Consider the following 27,622-nt stretch of genomic DNA (forward strand, 5'->3'; position numbering starts at 1 on the left):
CTTCCATTCCTTCCTTTATTTTCTATTCCCTGTTAGATCAACAGAAGAAACGTGTGGAGTTCTATGCTGCTCTGCTACTCCCCATCTCTCTCTTTGTTCCCTGATGTATCTGAAAGGTCAGCATGCGTCATGAATGGCGCACTATTCCCTATATGGTGCACTCCCCTATGGGCTCTCGTCAAAAGTAGTGCACTACATAGGGAATAGGGTACCGTCCAGCACGGTGACACTGGTTGTGTGTCCAACAGATAAGACAGACACTATTCAAACAACTGGGTTCCTCTCCCTGTCCACAGACAGACAGACAGACAGGCAGGCAGACAGGCAGACAGACAGACAGACAGACAGACAGACAGACAGACAGACAGACAGACAGACAGACAGACAGACAGACACTATTCAAACAACTGGGTTCTTCTCCCTGTCCACAGACAGACAGACAGACAGACAGACAGACAAGAGATGAGGCTAAGGACATTGTAGACTCTTGACCCTGATGAGCCAGGTTGGAAAACAGGCACATTCACTTTCCTCTTTACTTCTCTTGGAAGTTTGTAGAACACTTGGAACTCTTGAAAGGTTCTAGAACTCTTGGAACTCTTGAAAGGTTCTAGAACTCTTGGAACTCTTGAAAGGTTCTAAAACTCTTGGAACTCTTGAAAGGTTCTAGAACTCTTGGAAAGTTATGGAACCACCTCCACCACATAATATGCCCCTCTGCATCTGAGTCACTGAGGAGATCTAGGACCTTTGTCAACCTGAGAGCATTGTGATCGTAACCAGGTCTCGTGGTCTCACTGAGAACTGAACTGGGAAAAATCATTGTTTGTTTATTACACGCATTACATAAAAATACATTTCTGATACAAAGCTCCACTGCAAAAAAATATGACAAAATACAGACTACTTATTTTCTTTCCAGGAAAGATGCAGATGGATACTACCACTGTCACAGGTAAACATGAATGGGGTACGGAAACAATCTTTAGGTTTAGATTCATCTCTGAGATCAATGAGAATCTCGGTTGTTGAGATCAGTTCACTTCAAACCACTGGCTGTGGGGTGTCCATTTTGTCTGCTCCCTACGAGGAGTGAGAAGGGAGAGGAGTGGCAGGGCCATGCGTCCGCTGTCCTGTCAACACTCAGAGGTTACAGGGTCAGAGGTTATAGGGTGGTAGTAGTAAACATATCTAACTCTATATCAACTACAAAGCTGCAGAGGTCCAGGAGGAGCATGTTATTCTGCCATATGATTAGAAAAGGATCCGCTGGGAGTTTGTGCACCGGGATTCTGGTGGTTCTGATCTGAAGGGGTCTGGTGTTCATTTGTTGTTGTGGTTGTCTGCTGGTTATTGTGGGGCTGGTTTGGGGCCTGTAGTTATGGTGGACTCTAGCTGGTTTGTTGGTAGGGACTCTAGCTGGTCTGTTGATAGGGACTCTAGCTGGTCTGTTGGTCCAGGGTCAGGGGAGAAAGGCTGAGGGAAGCCCCAGTAAGAGGTGTGCTGAGGGGGGACAAGGTAAGGTTTGGCCCGGCCACGGGGCTCTTTAGGCTGAGCTCCTGGGTGGTCGTGGGGAGGACGGGCTCGAGGTTTCGTTCCTGTATGGTCGTGGGTAGGAGGGGCTTGAGGATGCTGACGAGGCAGAAGGCAGAGCCACTGTTGGGGATGAAGTTGACCTTGTTCCTGTCTGGACCTGTGAGGAACTGAGGGACCTGCTGGGGAGGCTTGGACCTGGGGGAGGGGAGGGGAAAGAACAGGAGAGGAGAGGAGGGGAGGGGAGAGGAAAAGAGAGGAGAGGAGGGTAGAAGAGAGGAGAGGGGAGAGGAAAAGAGAGGGGAGAGGAAAAGAGAGGGGAGAGGAAAAGAGAGGAGAGGAAAAGAGGAGAGGAGAGGAAAAGAGGAGAGGAGGGTAGAAGAGAGGAGAGTAGAAGAGAGGAGGGGGGGTAGAAGAGAGGAGGGGAGAGGAGGGGAGAAGAGAGGAGAGGAGGGTAGAAGAGAGGAGAGTAGGGTAGAAGAGAGGAGAGGGGGGTAGAAGAGAGGAGGGGAGAGGAGGGGAGAGGAGGGGAGAGGAGAGGAGAGGAGGGGAGAGGGGAGGAGAGGAGAGGACGAGAGGAGGAAGGGAGAGGGGAGGAGAGGACGAGAGGAGGGGAGGAGAGGAGAGGAGGAGAGGAGAGGAGGGGAGAGGAGAGGAGAGGAGAGGAGAGGAGAGGAGAGGAGAAGAGAGGAGAGGAGGGGAGTGGAGAAGAGGGGAGAGGAGGGGAGAAGGGAGGAGGGGGGAGAGGAGGGGAGGGGAGGAGGGGGGAGAAGAGGGGAGGAGGGGGGAGAAGAGGGGAGAAGGGGGGAGAAGAGAGGAGAGGAGGGGAGGAGAGGAGAGGAGGGTAGAAGAGAAGAGAGGGGGAGAGGAGGAGAGAGGAGAGGGGGGAGAAGAGAGGAGGACAACCGCGAACACACAGAGAGAACAGAAGTGTCACTAAACATAACAGCACATTCTGACTCAGCTAGTCTGGGGTCATTATCATCATCTCAAGGTTTAATGCTCTGCACTCTCAGGCAGAGAGATAAAGGCAGAACAAGAGGAGAAGGATGTTAAGAAACAACAACATGATCATTGATATGAGAGTAAAAAGTACTGACTGTGTTTCCTCAGTGAAGACCTTGACTCTCTCGCAGCCCTCAGGAGGCTCTCGTTTGAACATGTAGCTGTTGTTGGGTTTAGGAGAGGAGGCGTATTTAGGGAGCGGAGAGCTGGGCCCGAGGTCTGGGAAAAGTCATTATTATTATGAGTAATTATAACACACATGATCAGTTATCAGCCTGGGCGGCACAGTGTTTTCCATAATAAATCATAAATAATAATAATAAATAAATAAACCATAATTTGCAAATAAATTCATTAAAAATCCTACAATGTGATTTTCTGGATTTTTTCCCCCTCATTTTGTCTGTCATAGCTGAAGTGTACCTTTGATGAAAATTACAGGCCTCTCTCATGTTTTAAAGTGGGAGAACTTGCACAATTGGTGGCTGACTAAATACTTTTTTTGCCCCACTGTATAACTACATTGTATGATTTCTGAATGGTAAAGATACTGTATATGAGATTGACTTTATTTAGTCAGTTCCTTTAATAAATGAGTCAAGCTTGCTGCTCGTCCATCAAAGTAAATCGCTTACCTTTAATGAAACAGATTAAATACAATAAATGAATGTGCCATTAAAACAAAACTAAGTGGATTTCGACTTGTTACCACATTACGGAGTACCACAATATGAGTCATAATTTGAACGCTAGGTTTTATGGGTACTATGAAACCTCCACCGTGGGGCTCTATACGCGACGTTCAAATTGACTCACAGGGACGTGGAAGGAGCATCTCTCCCTCGTGTAAAGACATTTGACTGGTACCACAGTGCACGCAACACAAATACCCAGGTACCAGGAGGCGGGACACACAGCAGACTGTCAAACCAGTAGTAGTTCCCTGTCATTACTCACTTTATGAATGACAGGTGGCTGACCTATCAATAGATTGCTAAAGATGCAAATCGTTCATTCTAGCGTAGGCTATGCAAGTTCACAAGAAATGGCTAACATCCGGATTTCAGGGACACAGTATTTCCAACCAAAGTTTCCCTGAAAAACGGTTGTATGTTTTTTTTATGCCTACTACGTCTGGTTCATTCTAGTGGAAGAGGGCTCACCTGCTACGTCTGGCTCATTCTAGTGGAAGAGGGCTCACCTGCTACGTCTGGCTCATTCTAGTGGAAGAGGGCTCACCTGCTACGTCTGGCTCATTCTAGTGGAAGAGGGCTCACCTGCTACGTCTGGCTCATTCTAGTGGAAGAGGGCTCACCTGCTACGTCTGGCTCATTCTAGTGGAAGAGGGCTCACCTGCTACGTCTGGCTCATTCTAGTGGAAGAGGGCTCACCTGCTACGTCTGGCTCATTCTAGTGGAAGAGGGCTCACCTGCTACGTCTGGCTCATTCTAGTGGAAGAGGACTCACCTGCTACGTCTGGCTCATTCTAGTGGAAGAGGGCTCACCTGCTACGTCTGGCTCATTCTAGTGGAAGAGGGCTCACCTGCTACGTCTGGCTCATTCTAGTGGAAGAGGACTCACCTGCTACGTCTGGCTCATTCTAGTGGAAGAGGGCTCACCTGCTACGTCTGGCTCATTCTAGTGGAAGAGGGCTCACCTGCTACGTCTGGCTCATTCTAGTGGAAGAGGGCTCACCTGCTACGTCTGGCTCATTCTAGTGGAAGAGGGCTCACCTGCTACGTCTGGCTCATTCTAGTGGAAGAGGGCTCACCTGCTACGTCTGGCTCATTCTAGTGGAAGAGGGCTCACCTGCTACGTCTGGCTCATTCTAGTGGAAGAGGGCTCACCTGCTACGTCTGGCTCATTCTAGTGGAAGAGGGCTCACCTGCTACGTCTGGCTCATTCTAGTGGAAGAGGACTCACCTGCTACGTCTGGCTCATTCTAGTGGAAGAGGACTCGGCTAACTAGTCTGGTTCATTCTAGTGGAAGAGGGCTCACCTGCTACGTCTGGCTCATTCTAGTGGTAGAGGACTCGGCTAACTAGTCTGGTTCATTCTAGTGGTAGAGGACTCGGCTAACTAGTCTGGTTCATTCTAGTGGAAGAGGACTCGGCTGACTAGTCTGGTTCATTCTAGTGGTAGAGGACTCGGCTAACTAGTCTGGTTCATTCTAGTGGTAGAGGACTCGGCTAACTAGTCTGGTTCATTCTAGTGGAAGAGGACTCGGCTAACTAGTCTGGTTCATTCTAGTGGAAGAGGACTCGGCTAACTAGTCTGGTTCATTCTAGTGGTAGAGGACTCGGCTAACTAGTCTGGTTCATTCTAGTGGAAGAGGACTCGGCTAACTAGTCTGGTTCATTCTAGTGGTAGAGGACTCGGCTAACTAGTCTGGTTCATTCTAGTGGAAGAGGACTCGGCTAACTAGTCTGGTTCATAAAAAAAAAAATCTGTATAAATACAATTGTATTTATTGACCAGTAGGGAGGTAGGGAGAGAGGGAGGGTCTCTGCTATGTATCTGATGTTCCCTAGGGCAGTCCTCACCTTTTTCTCTGCAGTCCGTTAGCAGCTCATCACTATTAGGCAAGGGGCTCTCTCCCACTCCGTCTCCCCCTCTCTCCCCCGTCATCTCTGTGTCGGTGGGGACAGTCAGGAAAGAGGGGGAGACGGACTCGGAGCGGCTGCTGTTACTGACCGCGCCACCTCCACAGGCCCCTCTCCCACCCTGGGGTGTCTGGGTGTTGATGCTGCGGAAAGCAGAGCTACTGTAGCACTGTGATATGATTGAAGGAGAGGAGGGGCGTTGGGACAGCGGAGGGGGGGCACGGCGTCCGTCTGGGACATGGTGGGGGTCGTCCCTCTCTCCTGCGTCACAGATGATGATCCTCTCTATTTCTTGGTTCAGCCCTTCCACACTGTTCCGGAACCGAGACACATAGGACTTGATGGGAATCAGGACAGTCTTTGGGATTGGAGCCTGGAGAGAGAGTTGAGTGAGAGTGAGTGAGTGAGTGAGTGAGTGAGTGAGTGAGTGAGTGAGAGAGAGAGACAGAGACAGAGAGAGTGTGAGAGATAGACAGAGAGAAAGAGAGAGTGTGAGAGAGAGAGAGAGTGTGAGAGAGAGAGAGAGAGAGAGAGAGAGAGGAAAGTGTTGGTGGTTTAGGAGGGCAACTCCAAAGGGCTTGACAAGGAGGACCTGAATCCCCTTTATAACACTCTTCTTCTCTTCGACATTAGAAACCTCAATAACCACTTATCCCTTAACACTCAACATGAAGCAGCAACACAACTCCACTGAACTATTCCTGCTGCTCTCTCTCTCTGTGTGTGTGTCTGTGTGTGTGTGTGTGTGTGTGTGTAGTCTAAATACAAGTCAACCACACACTCACCTTGTAAATTGACTTACGCAAATACCACTCATAGACAGTGTCCCACACAGACAGATGTTTAATCAACAATACCAATAAGAAGGTCTTTAACAACAAAGTAATAGAACCCAACTCTGAGGTCTAGTGACCTTGGGATCAACAGCATCTCAGTTGGAGGAGATAAATTAGGTGCAAAGTCAATCCCATCCAGCCCAGTCTCTCTGGGGAGGAACGGCCCCATCCAGCCCTGTCTCTCTGGGGAGGAACGGCCCCATCCAGCCCAGTCTCTCTGGGGAGGAACGGCCCCATCCAGTCTCTCTGGGGAGGAACGGCCCCATCCAGTGTCTCTGGGGAGGAACGGCCCCATCCAGCCCTGTCTCTCTGGGGAGGAACAGCCCCATCCAGCCCTGTCTCTCTGGGGAGGAACGGCCCCATCCAGTCTCTCTGGGGAGGAACAGCCCCATCCAGTCTCTCTGGGGAGGAACGGCCCCATCCAGTCTCTCTGGGGAGGAACGGCCCCATCCAGCCCAGTCTCTCTGGGGAGGAACGGCCCGATCCAGCCCTGTCTCTCTGGGGAGGAACGGCCCCATCCAGCCCAGTCTCTCTGGGGAGGAACGGCCCCATCCAGCCCAGTCTCTCTGGGGAGGAACGGCCCCATCCAGCCCAGTCTCTCTGGGGAGGAACGGCCCCATCCAGCCCTGTCTCTCTGGGGAGGAACGGCCCCATCCAGCCCAGTCTCTCTGGGGAGGAACGGCCCCATCCAGTCTCTCTGGGGAGGAACGGCCCCATCCAGTGTCTCTGGGGAGGAACGGCCCCATCCAGCCCTGTCTCTCTGGGGAGGAACAGCCCCATCCAGCCCTGTCTCTCTGGGGAGGAACGGCCCCATCCAGTCTCTCTGGGGAGGAACAGCCCCATCCAGTCTCTCTGGGGAGGAACGGCCCCATCCAGTCTCTCTGGGGAGGAACGGCCCCATCCAGCCCAGTCTCTCTGGGGAGGAACGGCCCGATCCAGCCCTGTCTCTCTGGGGAGGAACGGCCCCATCCAGCCCAGTCTCTCTGGGGAGGAACGGCCCCATCCAGCCCAGTCTCTCTGGGGAGGAACGGCCCCATCCAGCCCAGTCTCTCTGGGGAGGAACGGCCCCATCCAGCCCAGTCTCTCTGGGGAGGAACGGCCCCATCCAGCCCAGTCTCTCTGGGGAGGAACGGCCCCATCCAGCCCAATCTCTCTGGGGAGGAACGGCCCCATCCAGCCCCTCTGGGGAGGAACGGCCCCATCCAGCCCAGTCTCTCTGGGGAGGAACGGCCCCATCCAGTCTCTCTGTGGAGGAACGGCCCCATCCAGCCCAGTCTCTCTGGGGAGGAACGGCCCCATCCAGCCCTGTCTCTCTGGGGAGGAACGGCCCCATCCAGCCCAGTCTCTCTGGGGAGGAACGGCCCCATCCAGTCTCTCTGGGGAGGAACGGCCCCATCCAGTCTCTCTGGGGAGGAACAGCCCCATCCAGCCCAGTCTCTCTGGGGAGGAATGGCCCCATCCAGCCCTGTCTCTCTGGGGAGGAACGGCCCCATCCAGCCCTGTCTCTCTGTGGAGGAACGGCCCCATCCTGTCTCTCTGGGGAGGAACAGCCCCATCCAGCCTCTCTGGGGAGGAACAGCCCCATCCAGTCTCTCTGGGGAGGAACGGCCCCATCCAGCCTGGTCTCTCTGGGGAGGAACGTCCCCATCCAGTCTCTCTGGGGAAGAACGGCCCCATCCTGTCTCTCTGGGGAGGAACGGCCCCATCCTGTCTCTCCGGGGAGGAACAGCCCCATCCAGTCTCTCTGGGGAGGAACGGCCCCATCCAGCCCGGTCTCTCTGGGGAGGAACGTCCCCATCCAGTCTCTCTGGGGAGGAACGTCCCCATCCAGTCTCTCTGGGGAGGAACGGCCCCATCCAGTCTCTCTGGGGAGGAACGGCCCCATCCAGCCCAGTCTCTCTGGGGAGGAACGGCCCCATCCAGCCTCTCTGGGGAGGAACGGCCCCATCCAGCCCTGTCTCTCTGAGGAGGAACGGCTCCATCCAGCCCAGTCTCTCTGGGGAGGAACGGCCCCACCCAGCCCAGTCTCTCTGGGGAGGAACGGCCCCATCCAGTCTCTCTGGGGAGGAACAGCCCCATCCAGCCCAGTCTCTCTGGGGAGGAACGGCCCCATCCAGCCCTGTCTCTCTGGGGAGGAACGGCCCCATCCAGCCTCTCTGGGGAGGAACGGCCCCATCCAGCCCTGTCTCTCTGAGGAGGAACGGCCCCATCCAGCCCAGTCTCTCTAGATCGTGTGTTATTCCTTGTCTCTTTTTAGAAGCAAACAACTGCTTTTTTTACAACAAAAAAACACGATTCACAACACGGGGGACCACACTGGTCTGGAGAGGCTGTTTGTTAATGCAATATTGGCAACAAAATTGTGCGACTGGGTTTGACTGGTTCTCTCAAATGTTATTTTCTCGTTGGCTGGCCCTCGCTTCATACTTGTCGCCAAACCCACTGGCTCCAGGTCATCTACAAGTCTTTGCTAAGTAAAGCCCCGCCTTATCACAGCTCACTGGTCACCATAGCAGCACCCACCCGTAGCACGCGCTCCAGCAGGTATATCTCACTTGTCATCTCCAAAGCAACATCCTCCTTTGGTCGTCTTTCCTTCCAGTTCTCTGCTGCCAATGACTGGAACAAACTGCAAAAATCACTGGAGCTGTATACTCATATCTCCCTCACTAACTTTAAGCACCAGCTGTCAGAGCAGCTCACAGATCACTGCACCTGTACATAGCCTATCTGTAAATAGCCCATCCAACTACCTCATCCCCATACTGTTATTTATTTATCTTGCTCTTTTGCACCCCAGTATCTCTACTTGCACATTCATATTCTGCACATCTATCACTCCAGTGTTTAATTGGTATATTGTAATTACTTCACCACTATTGGCCTATTTTATTGTCTTACTTCATTTGCACACACTGTATATATATTTTTTTCTACTGTGTTATTGACTGTACGTTTGTTTATTCCATGTGTAACTCTGTGTTGTCTGTTCACACTGCTATGCTTTATCTTGGCCAGGTCGCAGTTGCAAATGAGAACTTGTTCTCAACTAGCTTACCTGGTTAAATAAATGTGAAATAAATATATTAATAATTTTAAAAAAGATCAGAGGGTCCTTCACTGACAAAATCGTATTTTCAACTCTACTGATGGTTTTGTCACAAAGTGTTGAGTTATACGTATACGCAAACGTGCCCACTCTGGTCTTGGCACTGGCGCTCTAGCCAACAGCTCACAGATACGATACAACGGGGGAGGGGGGGGGGGGGGGCTAGGATATCTACAATAATGAGATTATTATGGGTAACAGCGATATTATTTTGTATTTGTCAAACTGCAGCCAAGCATCAATCGTCATGTCACCAGAATAAGACCCCCTGATATTGATTAGAAAGGACTGGATCATTACGCTCATCGCCGTGCTCTTTCACCACCCTGTGAAGTTCATCAGAAGTTTCACTTCCTAGGGCTTCCAGTAGATGTCAACCGTCTTTAGAAACTTGAATGAGGCTTCTACTGTGTTGTGGGACTGAATAAGAGCTGAATGAGTCAGGTCACTGGCAGAGAGCCATTTCCTGGTCATGCGCATTCCACATGATATCGTCCTGCGTTCCGTTGCTCCTCTAGACACAAAGGATTTTTCCGGATGGAACTTTATTGAAGATTTATGATAAAAACATCCTAATGATTCATTCTATACTTAGTTTGAAATGTTTCTTAATATATATATATATATATATTTTTCAATTTAAAGTTTTATTAAGTTTTCTTGTTTTTCAATCAACCAACAAAACACATTCCACATTCACAGATGTGACAGGCTTAATATAACTTTTTAACGTTTTTTGTCCGAAGTAATGCACGAGCGTTTAGATATGTGTACCTAACGCTAACAAAAGTATCTACTTGGACATATATAATCGACATTATCGAACAAATCAAGCATTTATTGTGGATCTGCGATTCCTGGGAGTGCTTTCTGATGAAGATCATCAAAGGTAAGGGATTTGATCATTTTTCTGAGCGCCGTCTCAGATTATTGCATGGTTTGCTTTTTCCGTAAAGTTTTTTTAAAATCTGACACAGCGGTTGCATTAAGGTATATCTATAATTCCATGTGTAGAACTTGTATTATCATCTACATTTATGATGAGTATTTCTGTTGAATCGATGTGGCTATGCAAAATCACTGGATGTTTTTGGAACTAGTGAACTTGCTCTTTTGCCAATGTAAAATCAGATTTCTTTATATAAATATGAACTTTATCAAAAGAAACATACATGTATTGTGTAACATGAAGTCCTATGAGTGTCATCTGATGAAGATCATCAAAGGTTAGTGATTAATTTTATCTCTATTTGTGCTTTTTGTGACTACTCTCTTTGGCTGGAAAAATGCCTGTGTTTTTCTGTGACTTGGCTGTAAAGCCTATTTGAAAATCGGACGCTGTGGTGGGATTAACAACACGATTACCTTTAAAACAGTATAAGATACATGTATGTCTGAGGAATTTTAATGATGAGATTTCTGTTGTTTTGAATTTGGAGCCCTGCACTTTCACTGACTGTTGTCATATCATCCGTTAACGGGATTGCAGCCATAAGAAGTTTTAACTTTTATTTTTACTTGAGGAAATTACAATACAAGTACCAGTAGTTTTACTTAAGTAACGGGACAGATCTTTAGTACATCTCTACACGCACGCACACACACACTTATAAACAACAAAAAGGGGGGGGAGGGGGGGGGGGGGGCAAGACATTTGTTTTCCCATAATCCTGTACAGAAATGTTTCAATCCCAAAGTTCAGACAAATAATGAATAGCTTAAAAACCTGTTTTAAACAAGTACTGTATATCATAGAGCTATACCTAGGGCCACACCACGCCACTGGACTGGATCTGGTAGGGGTCTATAGAGAAGTGTGTTTTTGAAGTCCTCACAAGAACAGTAAATCAAACGTGTGTGTAAATAAGATTCAGTAGAGGAGGACTGAGCCCAGCACAGCGACAGATGGTGCTCGAGTCTGGGACATGCACACACACACACTGACGCGTGCACACACACACACGCACACACACACTGACGCGTGCACACACACACACACGCACGCACACACACACTGACGCATGCACACACACACTAGGGGACAGCTGAACAGAGTGTGGCTGTTAATTGTCTCCCTGGCAAAGTTGAGGAGAGACAGAGGGATACATTCACCACATGCTGCACTAATTCATGGACAAACACAAAACAGGAGAGAGAGGAGAAGGGAAAGAAAGAGAGAGGAAAGAGAGGAGAGAGAGAGTAGAGAGAAAGTGGAGAGAGGAAAGCGGAAAGAGTGAGGAGAGAGAAAGGGGAGAGAGGAAAGAGAGAGAGGAAAGAGAGAGGAGAGAGAAAGGGGAGAGAGAGGAGAGAGAAATGGAAAGAGGAAAGTGGAAAGAGAGAGGAGAGAGAAAGGGGAGCGAGAGGAGAGAGGGGAAAGAGAAAGGGGAAAGAGGAAAGTGGAAAGAGAGAGGAGAGAGAAAGGAGAGAGAGGGGAGAGAGAAAGGGGAAAGAGGAAAGTGGAAAGAGAGAGGAGAGAGAAAGGGGAGAGAGAGGAGAGAGAGGGGAGAGAGAAAGGGGAAAGCGGAAAGAGAGAGGAGAGAGAAAGGGGAGAGAGAGGGGAGAGAGAAAGGGGAAAGAGGAAAGCGGAAAGAGAGAGGAGAGAGAAAGGGGATAGAGAGGAGAGAGAAAGGGGAGAGAGAGGAAAGAGAGAGAGGAAAGAGAGGAAAGAGAGAGGAGAGAGAAAGGGGAGAGAAGAGAGAGGAAAGAAAGAGGGAGGGAGAGAGGAAAGAGAGGAGAGGGGGAGAGTCTGTCAGACTCCACTGCTCCACCTGGCTAGTTCACCCCTCATGAAGAGAGGTCTGTCCACCTGGCTAGTTCACCCCTCATGAAGAGAGGTCTGTCCACCTGGCTAGTTCACCCCTCATGAAGAGAGATCTGTCCACCTGGCTAGTTCACCCCTCATGAAGAGAGATCTGTCCACCTGGCTAGTTCACCCCTCATGAAGAGAGGTCTGTCCACCTGGCTAGTTCACCCCTCATGAAGAGAGGTCTGTCCACCTGGCTAGTTCACCCCTCATGAAGAGAGATCTGTCCACCTGGCTAGTTCACCCCTCATGAAGAGAGGTCTGTCCACCTGGCTAGTTCACCCCTCATGAAGAGAGATCTGTCCATCTGGCTAGTTCACCCCTCATGAAGACAAAATGTTATTGTCACATGCTTGGCAAACAACAGGTGTAGACTAACAGTGAAATGCTAGCTTACGGGCCCAACAACGCAGCGAGAAATAACAGAGAAATAATAAAAATATAATAACCCATAATAAAAAATCGATAACTTGGCTATATACACAGGGTACCAGGCTATATACACAGGGTACCAGGCTATATACACAGGGTACCAGGCTAAATACACAGGGTACCAGGCTATATACACAGGGTACCAGGCTATATACACAGGGTACCAGGCTATAGACACTGGGTACCAGGCTATATACAAATGGTACCAGGCTATATACACAGGGTACCAGGCTATATACACAGGGTACCAGGCTATATACACAGGGTACCAGGCTACATACACAGGGTACCAGGCTATATACACAGGGTACCAGGCTAAATACACAGGGTACCAGGCTAAATACACAGGGTACCAGGCTAAATACACAGGGTACCAGGCTAAATACACAGGGTACCATGCTATATACACAGGGTACCAGGCTAAATACACAGGGTACCAGGCTATATACACAGGGTACCAGGCTATATACACAGGGTACCATGCTATATACACAGGGTACCAGGCTATAGACACTGGGTACCAGGCTATACACACAGGGTACCAGGCTATATACACAGGGTACCAGGCTATATACACAGGGTACCAGGCTATATACACAGGGTACCAGGCTACATACACAGGGTACCAGGCTATATACACAGGGTACCAGGCTAAATACACAGGGTACCAGGCTAAATACACAGGGTACCAGGCTAAATACACAGGTTACCAGGCTATATACACAGGGTACCAGGCTATATACACAGGGTAACATGCTATATACACTGGGTACCAGGCTATATACACAGGGTACCAGGCTATATACACAGGGTACCAGGCTAAATACACAGGGTACCAGGCTATATACACAGGGTACCAGGCTATATACACAGGGTATCAGGCTAAATACACAGGGTACCAGGCTATATACACCGGGTACCAGGCTATATACACAGGGTACCATGCTATATACACAGGGTACCAGGCTATATACACGGGGTACCAGGCTATATACACGGGGTACCAGGCTATATACACGGGGTACCAGGCTATATACACGGGGTACCAGGCTATATACACAGGGTACCAGGCTATATACACCGGGTACCAGGCTATATACACCGGGTACCAGGCTATATCCACGGGGTACCAGGCTATATACTCGGGGTACAAGGCTATATACACGGGGTACCAGGCTATATTCACGGGGTACAGGCTATATACACGGGTACCAGGCTATATACACAGGGTACCAGGCTATATCCACGGGGTACCAGGCTATATACACGGGGTACCAGGCTATATACACAGGGTACCAGGCTATAAACACGGGGTACCAGTACAGAGTGGATGTGCAGGGGTACGAGGATATTGAGGTAGATGTGTACATATAACTAGGAATAAAGTGACTAGTCAACCGGATAGCTAATAGACAGTAACAGCAGTATACTGTAGGTAGGGGTAAAGGATAGATAATAGACAGTAACAGCAGTATACTGTAGGTAGGGGTAAAGGATAGATAATAGACAGTAACAGCAGTATACTGTAGGTAGGGGTAAAGGATAGATACTAGACAGTAACAGCAGTATACTGTAGGTAGGGGTAAAGGATAGATAATAGACAGTAACAGCAGTATACTGTAGGTAGGGGTAAAGGATAGATAATAGACAGTAACAGCAGTATACTGTAGGTAGGGGTAAAGGATAGATAATAGACAGTAACAGTATACTGTAGGTAGGGGTAAAGGATAGATAATAGACAGTGGCAGCAGTATACTGTAGGTAGGGGTAAAGGATAGATAATAGACAGTAACAGCAGTATACTGTAGGTAGGGGTAAAGGATAGATAATAGACAGTAACAGCAGTATACTGTAGGTAGGGGTAAAGGATAGATAATAGACAGTAACAGCAGTATACTGTAGGTAGGGGTAAAGGATAGATAATAGACAGTAACAGCAGTATACTGTAGGTAGGGTTAAAGGATAGATAATAGACAGTAACAGCAGTATACTGTAGGTAAGGTTAAAGGATAGATAATAGACAGTAACAGCAGTATACTGTAGGTAGGGGTAAAGTATAGATAATAGACAGTAGCAGCAGTATACTGTAGGTAGGGGTAAAGGATAGATAATAGACAGTAACAGCAGTATACTGTAGGTAGGGGTAAAGGATAGATAATAGACAGTAACAGCAGTATACTGTAGGTAGGGGTAAAGGATAGATAATAGACAGTAACAGCAGTATACTGTAGGTAGGGGTAAAGGATAGATAATAGACAGTAACAGCAGTATACTGTAGGTTGGGGTAAAGGATAGATAATAGACAGTAACAGCAGTATACTGTAGGTAGGGGTAAAGGATAGATAATAGACAGTAACAGCAGTATACTGTAGGTAGGGGTAAATGATAGATAATAGACAGTAACAGCAGTATACTGTAGGTAGGGGTAAAGGATAGATAATAGACAGTAACAGCAGTATACTGTAGGTAGGGGTAAAGGATAGATAATAGACAGTAACAGCAGTATACTGTAGGTAGGGGTAAAGGATAGATAATAGACAGTAACAGCAGTGTACTGTAGGTAGGGGTAAATGATAGATAATAGACAGTAACAGCAGTATACTGTAGGTAGGGGTAAAGGATAGATAATAGACAGTAACAGAAGTATACTGTAGGTAGGGATAAAGGATAGATAATAGACAGTAGCAGCAGTATACTGTAGGTAGGGGTAAAGGATAGATAATAGACAGTAACAGCAGTATACTGTAGGTAGGGTTAAAGGATAGATAATAGTTAAATAATTAACCAAAGAACTACTCAGACTAACTATTTAGTAGTCCTATGGCTTCAGGATGGAAGCTGTTCAGGGTCCTGTTGGTTCCAGACTAGGTTCTCTGGTACCGCTTGCCGTGCTGTAGCAGAACAATCTATGACTTAGGTGGCTGGAGCCTGACAATTTTGGGGCTTTCCTCTGAGACCGCCCGGGATAGAGGTCCTGGATGGCAGGGAGCTCAGACCCAGTGATGTAATGTGCCGTATGCACTACCCCAGAGAATGCCTTGCTGTCGGAGGCTGAACAGTTGCCATACCAGGCGGTGATGCAGCCAATCAAGATGCTCTCGATGGTGCAGCTGTAGAACTGTTTGAGGATCTGAGGACCCATGGCAAATCTTTTCAGCCTCCTGAGGGGAAAAGGCGTTGTCGTGCCCCCTACACAACTGTGTTGGCGTGTGTGGACCATGTTAATTCCTTAGTGATGCACTACAGCCTCATCGATGTGTATGGGGGGAGCGTGCTCGGTCCCCCTTTTCCTACAGTCCACAATCAGCCCCCTGAGGGGCCCCCATGTTGAGGGTCAGAGTGGCGGAGGTGTTGTTGTCTACCCTCACCACCTGGGGGCGGCCCGTTAGGAAGTCCAGAATCCAGTTGCAGAGGGAGGTGTTCAGTCCCAGGGTCCTGAGCTTAGTGATGAGCTTTGAGGGCACTATGGTGTTGAATGCTGAGCTGTAGTCAATGAATAGCATTCTCACATAGGTGTTCCTTTTGTCCAGGTGGGAAAGGACAGTGTGGAGTGCAATAGGAGGTTGTGTCATCTGTGGATCTGTATGTGAATTGGAGTGGGTTTAGGGTTTCTGGGATTATGGTGTTTATGTGAGCCATGACCAGCGTTTCAAAGCATTTCATGGCTCCAGATGTGAATGCTACAGGACGTTAGTAATTTAGGCAGGTTGCCTTTGTGTTCCTGGGCACAGGGACTATGGTGGTCTGTTTAAAACATGTTGGTATTACAGTCTGGGTCAGGGAAAGGTTGAAAATGTCAATGAAGACACTTGCCAGCTGGTCAGAGCATGCTCTGAGTACACGTCCTGGTAATCCGTCTGGCCCTGCGTCCTTGTGAATGTTGACCTGTTTAAAGGTCTTACTGATATCGGCTACACAGTCGTCCAGAACAGCTGGTGCTCTCATTCAAGGTTCAGTGATGCTTTCCACAAAGTGTGTGTAGTAAAGGTGATCTAGAGTTTTTTCGCCTCTAGTTGCACAGGCGACAAAGAAATGAGGTAGGTATTTCAGTTTCCCTGCATGAAAGCCATTAGGCCCTGACACACACAATTCAAGGCACGCTTTACTCTCCCCACTGACTATAAGCCTCTTAGCAGGTGGCATCTGTGACTCCAGAGCTCCACAAGTGAAAACTTAACACTAGTAATACAGTTTACTGAAAGAGGAAGGCTTGACCTTTAAACAAGCATGTTCAAGTTCATCTGCAACTATTATGCCAATTGTCACGACTCCGACCGACGGTGGCTCCCCTTCCCGTTCGGGTGGCGCTCGGCGGTCGTCGTCGCCGGCCTACTAGCTGCCACTGATTCTTTCCTCCCCCTCCTTATGTGTTTATTGAGTACACCTGTTTTGAGTTGGGTATAATTAGTGAGGCTTTATTAGTTAATTATTAATTTGTTATTATTATTATTATTTATTAGTCAGCCGGCCCGCCTGGTTCTTTGTGAGGGATTGATTATTGTGACCTTCTGTTTTGTATGTAGAGGAGCGTGTTTGTTCCTGGTCGTATATTTTGGTTGTGAGCACCCTGTGTTGCGTTTTTTGGACATTAAACAGCACAGCCTCGCTCTCTCTGTTTCATGCATCTGACTCCACACCCACGACACCAATAGTCTAAACCTAAATCTGAATCTGAATTTAAATCTGAATCAATCTGCTTTTTGGTCCTTTTGTAACAGTGGAGATCTAGATTTAATGTAAATAATCCCAATTACAGCAGTTTAATCAGGCCTAGACCATTTCTATCTATTCTCTATGGCTTTATGGGTCCCTCGCCTCGCCCTGCTCACACCTGGTAGAGAGCAGCATGGTTCCCATTGAATGGTGATTTGCGTTCCTTGTCTCTATGGTGACGGCTGCTGTGCTTACTGCGCTGGAGCTGCTGCCTCAGCTTGGCAATCTGGAGAGAGAGAGACAACAGAGAGATGAGACGGGTCAGAGGGAGGAGAGGGAAGAACTGGTCCAAAATGACCACACCTGAACCGAGAACAGCGATAAAGCTTGAACCATTTCATTACATGTATAATGCTATGTGTGCTAATGCTATGTGGAAACAACTTCTGGCCAGTGGATGAATGTAATATCGTTCACCTAGACAGTGACAGCGAGTGACAAGCCACATTGATACAATAGACAATCCCCTACATAGACAAGTGCAGTAAACTGGGAAATGAGGCCCGACAGGATATAACAGTTTCTGTTCCTGTGTAATTAGACTAGATGAGCTCCCAGACCCCACGCAGACCCGTCTCTAATTAGACTAGATGAGCTCCCTGACCCCACGCAGACCCGTCTCTAATTAGACTAGATGAGCTCCCTGACCCCACGCAGACCCGTCTCTAATTAGACTAGATGAGCTCCCTGACCCCACGAAGACCCGTCTCTAATTAGACTAGATGAGCTCCCTGACCCCACGCAGACCCGTCTCTAATTAGACTAGATGAGCTCCCTGACCCCACGCAGACCCGTCTCTAATTAGACTAGATGAGCTCCCAGACCCCACGCAGACCCGTCTCTAATTAGACTAGATGAGCTCCCTGACCCCATGCAGACCAATCTCTAATTAGACTAGATGAACTCCCTGACCACACGCAGACCCGTCTCTAATTAGACTAGATGAACTCCCTGACCCAGCCACACACACCACAACTCTGACCCAGCCACTCACCTCTACCCTGACCCAGCCACACCTCTACCCTGACCCAGCCACACCTCTACCCTGACCCAGCCACACACCTCTATCCTGACCCAGCCACACCTCTACCCTGACCCAGCCACACCTCTACCCTGACCCAGCCACACCTCTACCCTGACCCAGCCACTCACCTCTACCCTGACCCAGCCACACCTCTACCCTGACCCAGCCACACCTCTACCCTGACCCAGCCACACCTCTACCCTGACCCAGCCACATCTCTACCCTGACCTAGCCACACCTCTACCCTGCCCCAGCCACACCTCTACCCTGACCCAGCCACACCTCTACCCTGACCCAGCCACACCACTACCCTGACCCAGCCACACCTCTACCCTGACCCAGCCACACCACTACCCTGACCCAGCCACAACCTCTACCCTGACCCAGCCACTCACCACTACCCTGGCCCAGCCACACCTCTACCCTGACCCAGCCACACACATTTATGCTGCAGTAGTTTATGTGTCGGGGGGCTGGGGTCAGTTTGTTATATCTGGAGTACTTCTCCTGTCCTATCCTGTGTGAAGTTTAAGTATGCTCTCTCTAATTTTCTCTTTCTTTCTCTCTTTCTTTCTCTCTCTCGGAGGACCTGAGCCCTAGGACCATGCCTCAGGACTACCTGACATGATGACTCCTTGCTGTCCCCAGTCCACCTGGCCGTGCTGCTGCTCCAGTTTCAACTGTTCTGCCTTATTATTATTCGACCATGCTGGTCATTTATGAACATTTGAACATCTTGGCCATGTTCTGTTATAATCTCCACCTGGCACAGCCAGAAGAGGACTGGCCACCCCTCATAGCCTGGTTCCTCTCTAGGTTTCTTCCTAGGTTTTGGCCTTTCTATGGAGTTTTTCCAGCTGGGCGAGGGTGTAGCTGGGCGAGGGGGCAGCCCTGTGAGGGGGCAGCTGGGTGAGGAGGGGAGGAGGTGGGGAGGAGGAAGAGGGGAGGAGGAGAGGAAGGGGGTGGGGAGGGGGTGGGGAGGAGTGCATACCTCTTTAAGTTGGTCAGTGCTTCCCCAGGAGGCTGAACGTTGGTGAGAAGCCCTCCTCTTCTCCACAAACTCCTCTGCCCAGGCACTGGGGGTCTGGGGAACGAGAGAGACACACACAGATACATAAACACAACAAATGAACCATTTTAACCAATGTAGTGCATAAAAAAGGCTTAAGTCTTATGTATGTGAACAGTTCATGTACTGTACACACACAGTGATAACTCCCAGAGGAATCATGTATAACAAGTTTGTTTATATTTGTTTAAATGTTTGTTTGAACAGTTGCAGGACATTTTGTTGATGAGGACTTCCATTACCACTGGCCGTCCACATAAAGGAAAACCAACAGCTCTCAGATCCAGCCAGAGGGACTGACCCTCACCCTCTAATCTCCAACAGCTCTCAGATCCAGCCAGAGAGGGAGTGACCCTCGCCCTCTAATCTCCAACAGCTCTCAGATCCAGCCAGAGAGGGAGTGACCCTCGCCCTCTAATCTCCAACAGCTCTCAGATCCAGCCAGAGAGGGAGTGACCCTCGCCCTCTAATCTCCAACAGCTCTCAGATCCAGCCAGAGAGGGAGTGACCCTCGCCCTCTAATCTCCAACAGCTCTCAGATCCAGCCAGAGAGGGAGTGACCCTCGCCCTCTAATCTCCAACAGCTCTCAGATCCAGCCAGAGAGGGAGTGACCCTCACCCTCTAATCTCCAACAGCTCTCAGATCCAGCCAGAGAGGGAGTGACCCTCGCCCTCTAATCTCCAACAGCTCTCAGATCCAGCCAGAGAGGGAGTGACCCTCGCCCTCTAATCTCCAACAGCCCTCAGATCCAGCCAGAGAGGGAGTGACCCTCGCCCTCTAATCTCCAACAGCTCTCAGATCCAGCCAGAGAGGGAGTGACCCTCGCCCTCTAATCTCCAACAGCTCTCAGATCCAGCCAGAGAGGTAGTGACCCTCGCCCTCTAATCTCCAACAGCTCTCAGATCCAGCCAGAGAGGGAGTGACCCTCACCCTCTAATCTCCAACAGCTCTCAGATCCAGCCAGAGAGGGAGTGACCCTCGCCCTCTAATCTCCAACAGCTCTCAGATCCAGCCAGAGAGGGAGTGACCCTCGCCCTCTAATCTCCAACAGCTCTCAGATCCAGCCAGAGAGGGAGTGACCCTCACCCTCTAATCTCCAACAGCTCTCAGATCCAGCCAGAGAGGGAGTGACCCTCGCCCTCTAATCTCCAACAGCTCTCAGATCCAGCCAGAGAGGTAGTGACCATCACCCTCTAATCTCCAACAGCTCTCAGATCCAGCCAGAGAGGGAGTGACCCTAGCCCTCTAATCTCCAACAGCTCTCAGATCCAGCCAGAGAGGGAGTGACCCTCGCCCTCTAATCTCCAACAGCTCTCAGATCCAGCCAGAGAGGGAGTGACCCTCGCCCTCTAATCTCCAACAGCTCTCAGATCCAGCCAGAGAGGGAGTGACCCTCGCCCTCTAATCTCCAACAGCTCTCAGATCCAGCCAGAGAGGGAGTGACCCTCACCCTCTAATCTCCAACAGCTCTCAGATCCAGCCAGAGAGGGAGTGACCCTCGCCCTCTAATCTCCAACAGCTCTCAGATCCAGCCAGAGAGGGAGTGACCCTCGCCCTCTAATCTCCAACAGCTCTCAGATCCAGCCAGAGAGGGAGTGACCCTCTCCCTCTAATCTCCAACAGCTCTCCGATCCAGCCAGAGAGGGAGTGACCCTCACCCTCTAATCTCCAACAGCTCTCAGATCCAGCCAGAGAGGGAGTGACCCTCACCCTCTAATCTCCAAAAGCTCTGTAACGATCCACACCATAACCCAGCCTGCTGCTGTAACGACCCATACCATAACCCAGCCTGCTGCTGTAACAACCCACAACGGATCATCAGCCTGTATTTAGTGAAATACCACACCCTGATCATCAGCCCTGACCATCAGCCTGTATCTAGGGAAATACCACACCCTGATCATCAGCCCTGACCATCAGCCTGTATCTAGTGAAATACCACACCCTGATCATCAGCCCTGATCATCAGCCCTGATCATCAGCCTGTATCTAGTGAAATACCACACCCTGATCATCAGCCCTGATCATCAGCCCTGATCATCAGCCCTGACCATCAGCCTGTATCTAGTGAAATACTACACCCTGATCACCAGCCCTGATCATCAGCCTGTATCTAGGGAAATACCACACCCTGATCATCAGCCCTGACCATCAGCCTGTATCTAGTGAAATACCACACCCTGATCATCAGCCCTGATCATCAGCCTGTATCTAGGGAAATACCACACCCTGATCATCAGCCCTGATCATCAACCTGTATCTAGGGAAATACCACACCCTGATCATCAGCCCTGACCATCAGCCTGTATCTAGGGAAATACTACACCCTGATCATCAGCCTGTATCTAGGGAAATACCACACCCTGATCATCAGCCTGTATCTAGTGAAATACTACACCCTGATCATCAGCCCTGATCATCAGCCTGTATCTAGTGAAATACCACACCCTGATCATCAGCCTGTATCTAGTGAAATACTACACCCTGATCATCAGCCCTGATCATCAGCCTGTATCTAGGGAAATACCACACCCTGATCATCAGCCCTGATCACCAGCCTGTATCTAGGGAAATACCACACCCTGATCATCAGCCCTGATCATCAGCCTGTATCTAGTGAAATACTACACCCTGATCATCAGCCCTGATCATCAGCCTGTATCTAGTGAAATACCACACCCTGATCATCAGCCTGTATCTAGTGAAATACCACACCCTGACCATCAGCCTGTATCTAGTGAAATACTACACCCTGATCATCAGCCCTGATAATCAGCCTGTATCTAGGGAAATACCACACCCTGATCATCAGCCCTGATCACCAGCCTGTATCTAGGGAAATACCACACCCTGATCATCAGCCCTGATCATCAGCCTGTATCTAGTGAAATACCACACCCTGATCATCAGCCCTGATCACCAGCCTTGATCATCAGCCTGTATCTAGGGAAATACTACACCCTGATCATCAGCCTGTGTCTAGTGAAATACCACACCCTGATCATCAGCCCTGATCATCAGCCTGTATCTAGGGAAATACCACACCCTGATCATCAGCCCTGATCATCAGCCCTGATCATCAGCCCTGACCATCAGCCTGTATCTAGTGAAATACTACACCCTGATCATCAGCCCTGATCATCAGCCTGTATCTAGTGAAATACCACACCCTGATCATCAGCCCTGATCATCAGCCTGTATCTAGGGAAATACCACACCCTGATCATCAGCCCTGATCATCAGCCTGTATCTAGGGAAATACCACACCCTGATCATCAGCCCTGATCATCAGCCTGTATCTAGGGAAATACTACACCCTGATCACCAGCCCTGACCATCAGCCTGTATCTAGGGAAATACCACACCCTGATCATCAGCCCTGATCATCAGCCTGTATCTAGTGAAATACTACACCCTGATCATCAGCCCTGATCATCAGCCCTGATCATCAGCCTGTATCTAGTGAAATACTACACCCTGATCATCAGCCCTGACCATCAGCCTGTATCTAGTGAAATACTACACCCTGATCATCAGCCCTGACCATCAGCCTGTATCTAGGGAAATACTACACCCTGATCACCAGCCCTGACCATCAGCCTGTATCTAGTGAAATACCACACCCTGATCATCAGCCCTGATCATCAGCCTGTATTTAATGAAATACTACACCCTGATCACCAGTCCTGATCATCAGCCTGTATCTAGGGAAATACTACACCCTGATCACCAGCCCTGATCATCAGCCTGTATCTAGGGAAATACCACACCCTGATCATCAGCCCTGATCATCAGCCCTGGTCATCAGCCTGTATCTAGTGAAATACTACACCCTGATCACCAGCCCTGACCATCAGCCTGTATCTAGGGAAATACCACACCCTGATCATCAGCCCTGACCATCAGCCTGTATCTAGTGAAATACCACACCCTGATCATCAGCCCTGATCATCAGCCCTGATCATCAGCCTGTATCTAGTGAAATACCACACCCTCCCAGGTAGGTAGGTAGGTAGGTAGGTAAGTAAGTAGGTAGGTCGGTAGGGAGGTAAGTAGGTAGGTAGCTAGGTAGGTAGGTAGGGAGGTAGGTAGGTAAGTAGGTAGGTCGGTAGGGAGGTAAGTAGGTAGGCAGGTAGCTAGGTAGGAAGGGAGGGAGGTAGGTAGGTAGGTAGGTAGGTAGGTAGGTAGGTAGGTAGGTAGGTAGGTAGGTAGGTAGGTAGGTAGGTGAGGTAGGTAGGTAGGTAGGTAGGTAGGTAGGTAGGTAGGTAGGTAGGTAGGTAGGTAGGTAGGTAGGTAAGTAGGTAGGCAGGCAGGTAGGTAGATAGGTAGGTAGGTAGGTAGGTAGGTAGGTAGGTAGGTAGGTAGGTAGGTAGGTAGGTAGGTAGGTAGGTAGGTAGGTAGGTAGATAGGTAGGTAGGTAGGTAGGTAGGTAGGTAGGTAGGTTGGTAGGTAGGTAGGTAGGGAGGTAGGTAGGTAGGTAGATAGGTAGGTAGATAGGTAGGTAGATAGGTAGGGAGGTAAGTAGGGGGCTAGGTACTCCTTCAACTTTTAAAAATGTTTATGGGTGGGGGAATTGCTCATTATTATTTATTTGGGGGGTGGGTGAACGTAGCTGTACCTGACCCAGTACACATACCAGAAGTCCACCTGCACGCTCTGATCATTAAATGATGTGCATTGCTAGCAAATTCAGTTCTGGCCAGTTAGCTCACAGCAGTAAGGTCCTGACCAGTTCTGACCAGTACTGACCAGTTAGCTCACAGCAGCAAGGTCCTGACCAGTTAGCTCACAGCAGTAAGGTCCTGACCAGTTAGCTCACAGCAGTAAGGTCCTGACCAGTTCTGACCAGTTAGCTCACAGCAGTACGGTCCTGACCAGTTAGTTCACAGCAGTAAGGTCCTGACCAGTTAGCTCACAGCAGTAAGGTCCTGACCAGTTCTGACCAGTTAGCTCACAGCAGTACGGTCCTGACCAGTTGGCACACAGCAGTAAGGTCCTGACCAGTTAGCTCACAGCAGTACGGTCCTGACCAGTCCTGACCAGTTAGCTCACAGCAGTAAGGTCCTGACCAGTTCTGACCAGTTAGCTCACAGCAGTAAGGTCCTGACCAGTTCTGACCAGTTAGCTCACAGCAGTAAGGTCCTGACCAGTTAGCTCACAGCAGTAAGGCTCAGTTAGCTCACAGCGGTAAGGTCCTGACCAGTTCTGACCAGTTAGCTCACAGCAGTAAGGTCCTGACCAGTTAGCTCACAGCAGTAAGGCTCAGTTAGCTCACAGCAGTAAGGTCCTGACCAGTTCTGACCAGTTAGCTCACAGCAGTAAGGTCCTGACCAGTTCTGACCAGTTAGCTCACAGCAGTAAGGTCCTGACCAGTTCTGACCAGTTAGCTCACAGCAGTAAGGTCCTGACCAGTTCTGACCAGTTAGCTCACAGCAGTAAGGTCCTGACCAGTTCTGACCAGTTAGCTCACAGCAGTAAGGTCCTGACCAGTTCTGACCAGTTAGCTCACAGCAGTAAGGTCCTGACCAGTTCTGACCAGTTAGCTCACAGCAGTAAGGTCCTGACCAGTTAGCTCACAGCAGTAAGGTCCTGACCAGTTCTGACCAGTTAGCTCACAGCGGTAAGGTCCTGACCAGTTCTGACCAGTTAGCTCACAGCAGTAAGGTCCTGACCAGTTCTGACCAGTTAGCTCACAGCAGTAAGGTCCTGACCAGTTCTGACCAGTTAGCTCACAGCAGTAAGGTCCTGACCAGTTCTGACCAGTTAGCTCACAGCAGTAAGGTCCTGACCAGTTAGCTCACAGCAGTAAGGTCCTGACCAGTTCTGACCAGTTAGCTCACAGCAGTAAGGTCCTGACCAGTTCTGACCAGTTAGCTCACAGCAGTACGGTCCTGACCAGTTCTGACCAGTTAGCTCACAGCAGTACGGTCCTGACCAGTTGGCACACAGCAGTAAAGTCCTGACCAGATAGCTCACAGCAGTACGGTCCTGACCAGTTCTGGCCAGTTAGCTCACAGCAGTAAGGCTCTGACCAGTCCTGACCAGTTAGCTCACAGCAGTAAGGTCCTGACCAGTTAGCTCACAGCAGTAAGGTCCTGACCAGTTAGCTCACAGCAGTAAGGTCCTGACCAGTTAGCTCACAGCAGTAAGGTCCTGACCAGTTCTGACCAGTTAGCTCACAGCAGTAAGGTCCTGACCAGTTCTGACCAGTTAGCTCACAGCAGTACGGTCCTGACCAGTTCTGACCAGTTAGCTCACAGCAGTACGGTCCTGACCAGTTGGCACACAGCAGTAAAGTCCTGACCAGATAGCTCACAGCAGTACGGTCCTGACCAGTTCTGGCCAGTTAGCTCACAGCAGTAAGGCTCTGACCAGTCCTGACCAGTTAGCTCACAGCAGTAAGGTCCTGACCAGTTAGCTCACAGCAGTAAGGTCCTGACCAGTTAGCTCACAGCAGTAAGGTCCTGACCAGTTCTGACCAGTTAGCTCACAGCAGTAAGGTCCTGACCAGTTCTGACCAGTTAGCTCACAGCAGTACGATCCTGACCAGTTCTGACCAGTTAGCTCACAGCAGTACGGTCCTGACCAGTTGGCACACAGCAGTAAGGTCCTGACCAGTTAGCTCACAGCAGTACGGTCCTGACCAGTCCTGACCAGTTATCTCACAGCATTAAGGTCCTGACCAGTTAGCTCACAGCAGTACGGTCCTGACCAGTTCTGACCAGTTAGCTCACAGCAGTACGGTTCTGACCAGTTAGTTCACAGCAGTAAGGTCCTGACCAGTTAGCTCACAGCAGTAAGGTCCTGACCAGTCCTGACCAGTTAGCTCACAGCAGTAAGGCTCAGTTAGCTCACAGCAGTAAGGTCCTGACCAGTTCTGACCAGTTAGCTCACAGCAGTGAGGTCCTGAACAGTTCTGGCCAGTTAGCTCACAGCGGTAAGGTCCTGACCAGTTCTGACCAGTTAGCTCACAGCAGTAAGGTCCTGACCAGTTCTGACCAGTTAGCTCACAGCGGTAAGGTCCTGACATCTATTGCCACTAGCGGTGTAAATTCCAATCCCCCATGGCATGTGTTCTGAGTTCCAATCCCCCATGGGATGTATTGTGAGGTCCAATCCCCCATGGGATGTATTGTGAGGTCCAATCCCGCATGGGATGTATTGTGAGTTCCAATCCCCCATGGGATTTATTGTGTTATTGTGTTGGGGAGAAAAATGCAATCAATTGAAGATTAGCGGCTCAATTCAAACCAACCCACATTGCAGTATTTACACAGTAGCTCATTTTCCAATGCAATGGTCAAACGAAGTCAAATATTGATTAGAGCCAAGAGTAGAGCCCAGAGCAGAGTAGAGCCCAGAGCAGAGCCCAGAACTGAGTAGAGCCCAGAGTAGAGCCCAGAATTGAGTAGAGCCCAGAGCAGATTAGAGCCCAGAGCAGAGCCCAGAACTGATTAGAGCCCAGAGTAGAGCCCAGAGCAGAGTAGGGCCCAGAGCAGAGCCCAGAGCAGAGTAGAGCTCAGAGTAGAGCCTAGAACTGAGTAGAGCCCAGAGTAGAGCCCAGAACTGAGTAGAGCCCGGAGCAGAGCCCAGAACTGAGTAGAGCCCAGAGCAGAGTAGAGTCCAGAGCAGAGTAGAGCCCAGAGCAGAGCTCAGAGCAGAGTAGAGCCCAGAGCAGAGTAGAGTCCAGAGCAGAGTAGAGCCCAGAACTGATTAGAGCCCAGAGTAGAGCCCAGAGCAGAGTAGAGCCCAGAGCAGAGCCCAGAGCAGAGTAGAGCCCAGAGCAGAGCCCAGAGTAGAGTCAAGTTCAGAGAAGAACAGAATAGAGACCAGAGCAGAGTACAACCCAGAGCAGAGCATACCCCAGAGCATAAGAGAACAGAGTACAACCCAGATCAGAGTAGAGCCCAGATCAGAGTAGAGCCCAGAGAATAGCAAAGTAGAGCCCAAAGAAAAGCAAAGTAGAGCCTAGAGAAAAGAAAAGTAGAGCCCAGGGCAGAGCAAAGCAGAGAAGAGAAAAGTAGAGCCCAGAGCATAACAGAGCAGAGTAGAGCCCAAAGTAGAGTTCAGAGAAGAGCAGAATAGAGCCCAGAGTTGAATAGAGCCCAGAGTAGAGCCCAGAGCAGAGTAGTGCCCAGAGCAGAGTAGAGTAGAGCCCAGAGCAGAGTAGAGCCCAGAGCAGAGTAGAGTAGAGCCCAGAGCAGAGTAGAGCACAGAGCAGAGTAGAGCCCAGGGCAGAGTAAAGCCCAGAGCAGAGTAGAGAGAGTCCAGAGCAGACTAGAGCCCAGAGCAGAGTAGAGCCCATAGCAGAGTAGAGCCCAGAGCAGAGCAGAGTAGAGCCCAGATCAGAGTCCAGAGCAGAGCAGAGTAGAGCCCAGAGCAGAGTACAACCCAGATCAGAGTAGAGCCCAGATCAGAGTAGAGCCCAGAGAATAGCAAAGTAGAGCCCAAAGAAAAGCAAAGTAGAGCCTAGAGAAAAGAAAAGTAGAGCCCA

At 49.7% G+C, this 27,622-nt stretch overlaps 1 protein-coding gene across 1 annotated transcript in view; it reads right to left on the bottom strand.

The window, feature by feature from the left end:
* Nucleotides 1–810: 810 nt before the first annotated feature.
* Nucleotides 811–27,622, bottom strand: part of fam117bb (family with sequence similarity 117 member Bb) — an 88,838-nt gene continuing 62,026 nt past the window's right edge. Inside the window, exons 3-7 of the mRNA XM_036959508.2 lie at nt 19,050–19,142; nt 17,153–17,260; nt 5,082–5,514; nt 2,634–2,757; nt 811–1,731 (exon numbers count right to left, since the gene is read on the bottom strand). Coding sequence (XP_036815403.2) covers nt 1,440–1,731; nt 2,634–2,757; nt 5,082–5,514; nt 17,153–17,260; nt 19,050–19,142 — 1,050 coding nt within the window. The 3' untranslated portion in view covers nt 811–1,439. The remainder of the gene's footprint in view (nt 1,732–2,633; nt 2,758–5,081; nt 5,515–17,152; nt 17,261–19,049; nt 19,143–27,622) is intronic.

Source organism: Oncorhynchus mykiss, chromosome 22, assembly GCF_057628025.1.
Source record: "Oncorhynchus mykiss isolate SJ-2025 chromosome 22, ASM5762802v1, whole genome shotgun sequence".
NCBI classification, from domain to species: Eukaryota; Metazoa; Chordata; class Actinopteri; order Salmoniformes; family Salmonidae; genus Oncorhynchus; species Oncorhynchus mykiss.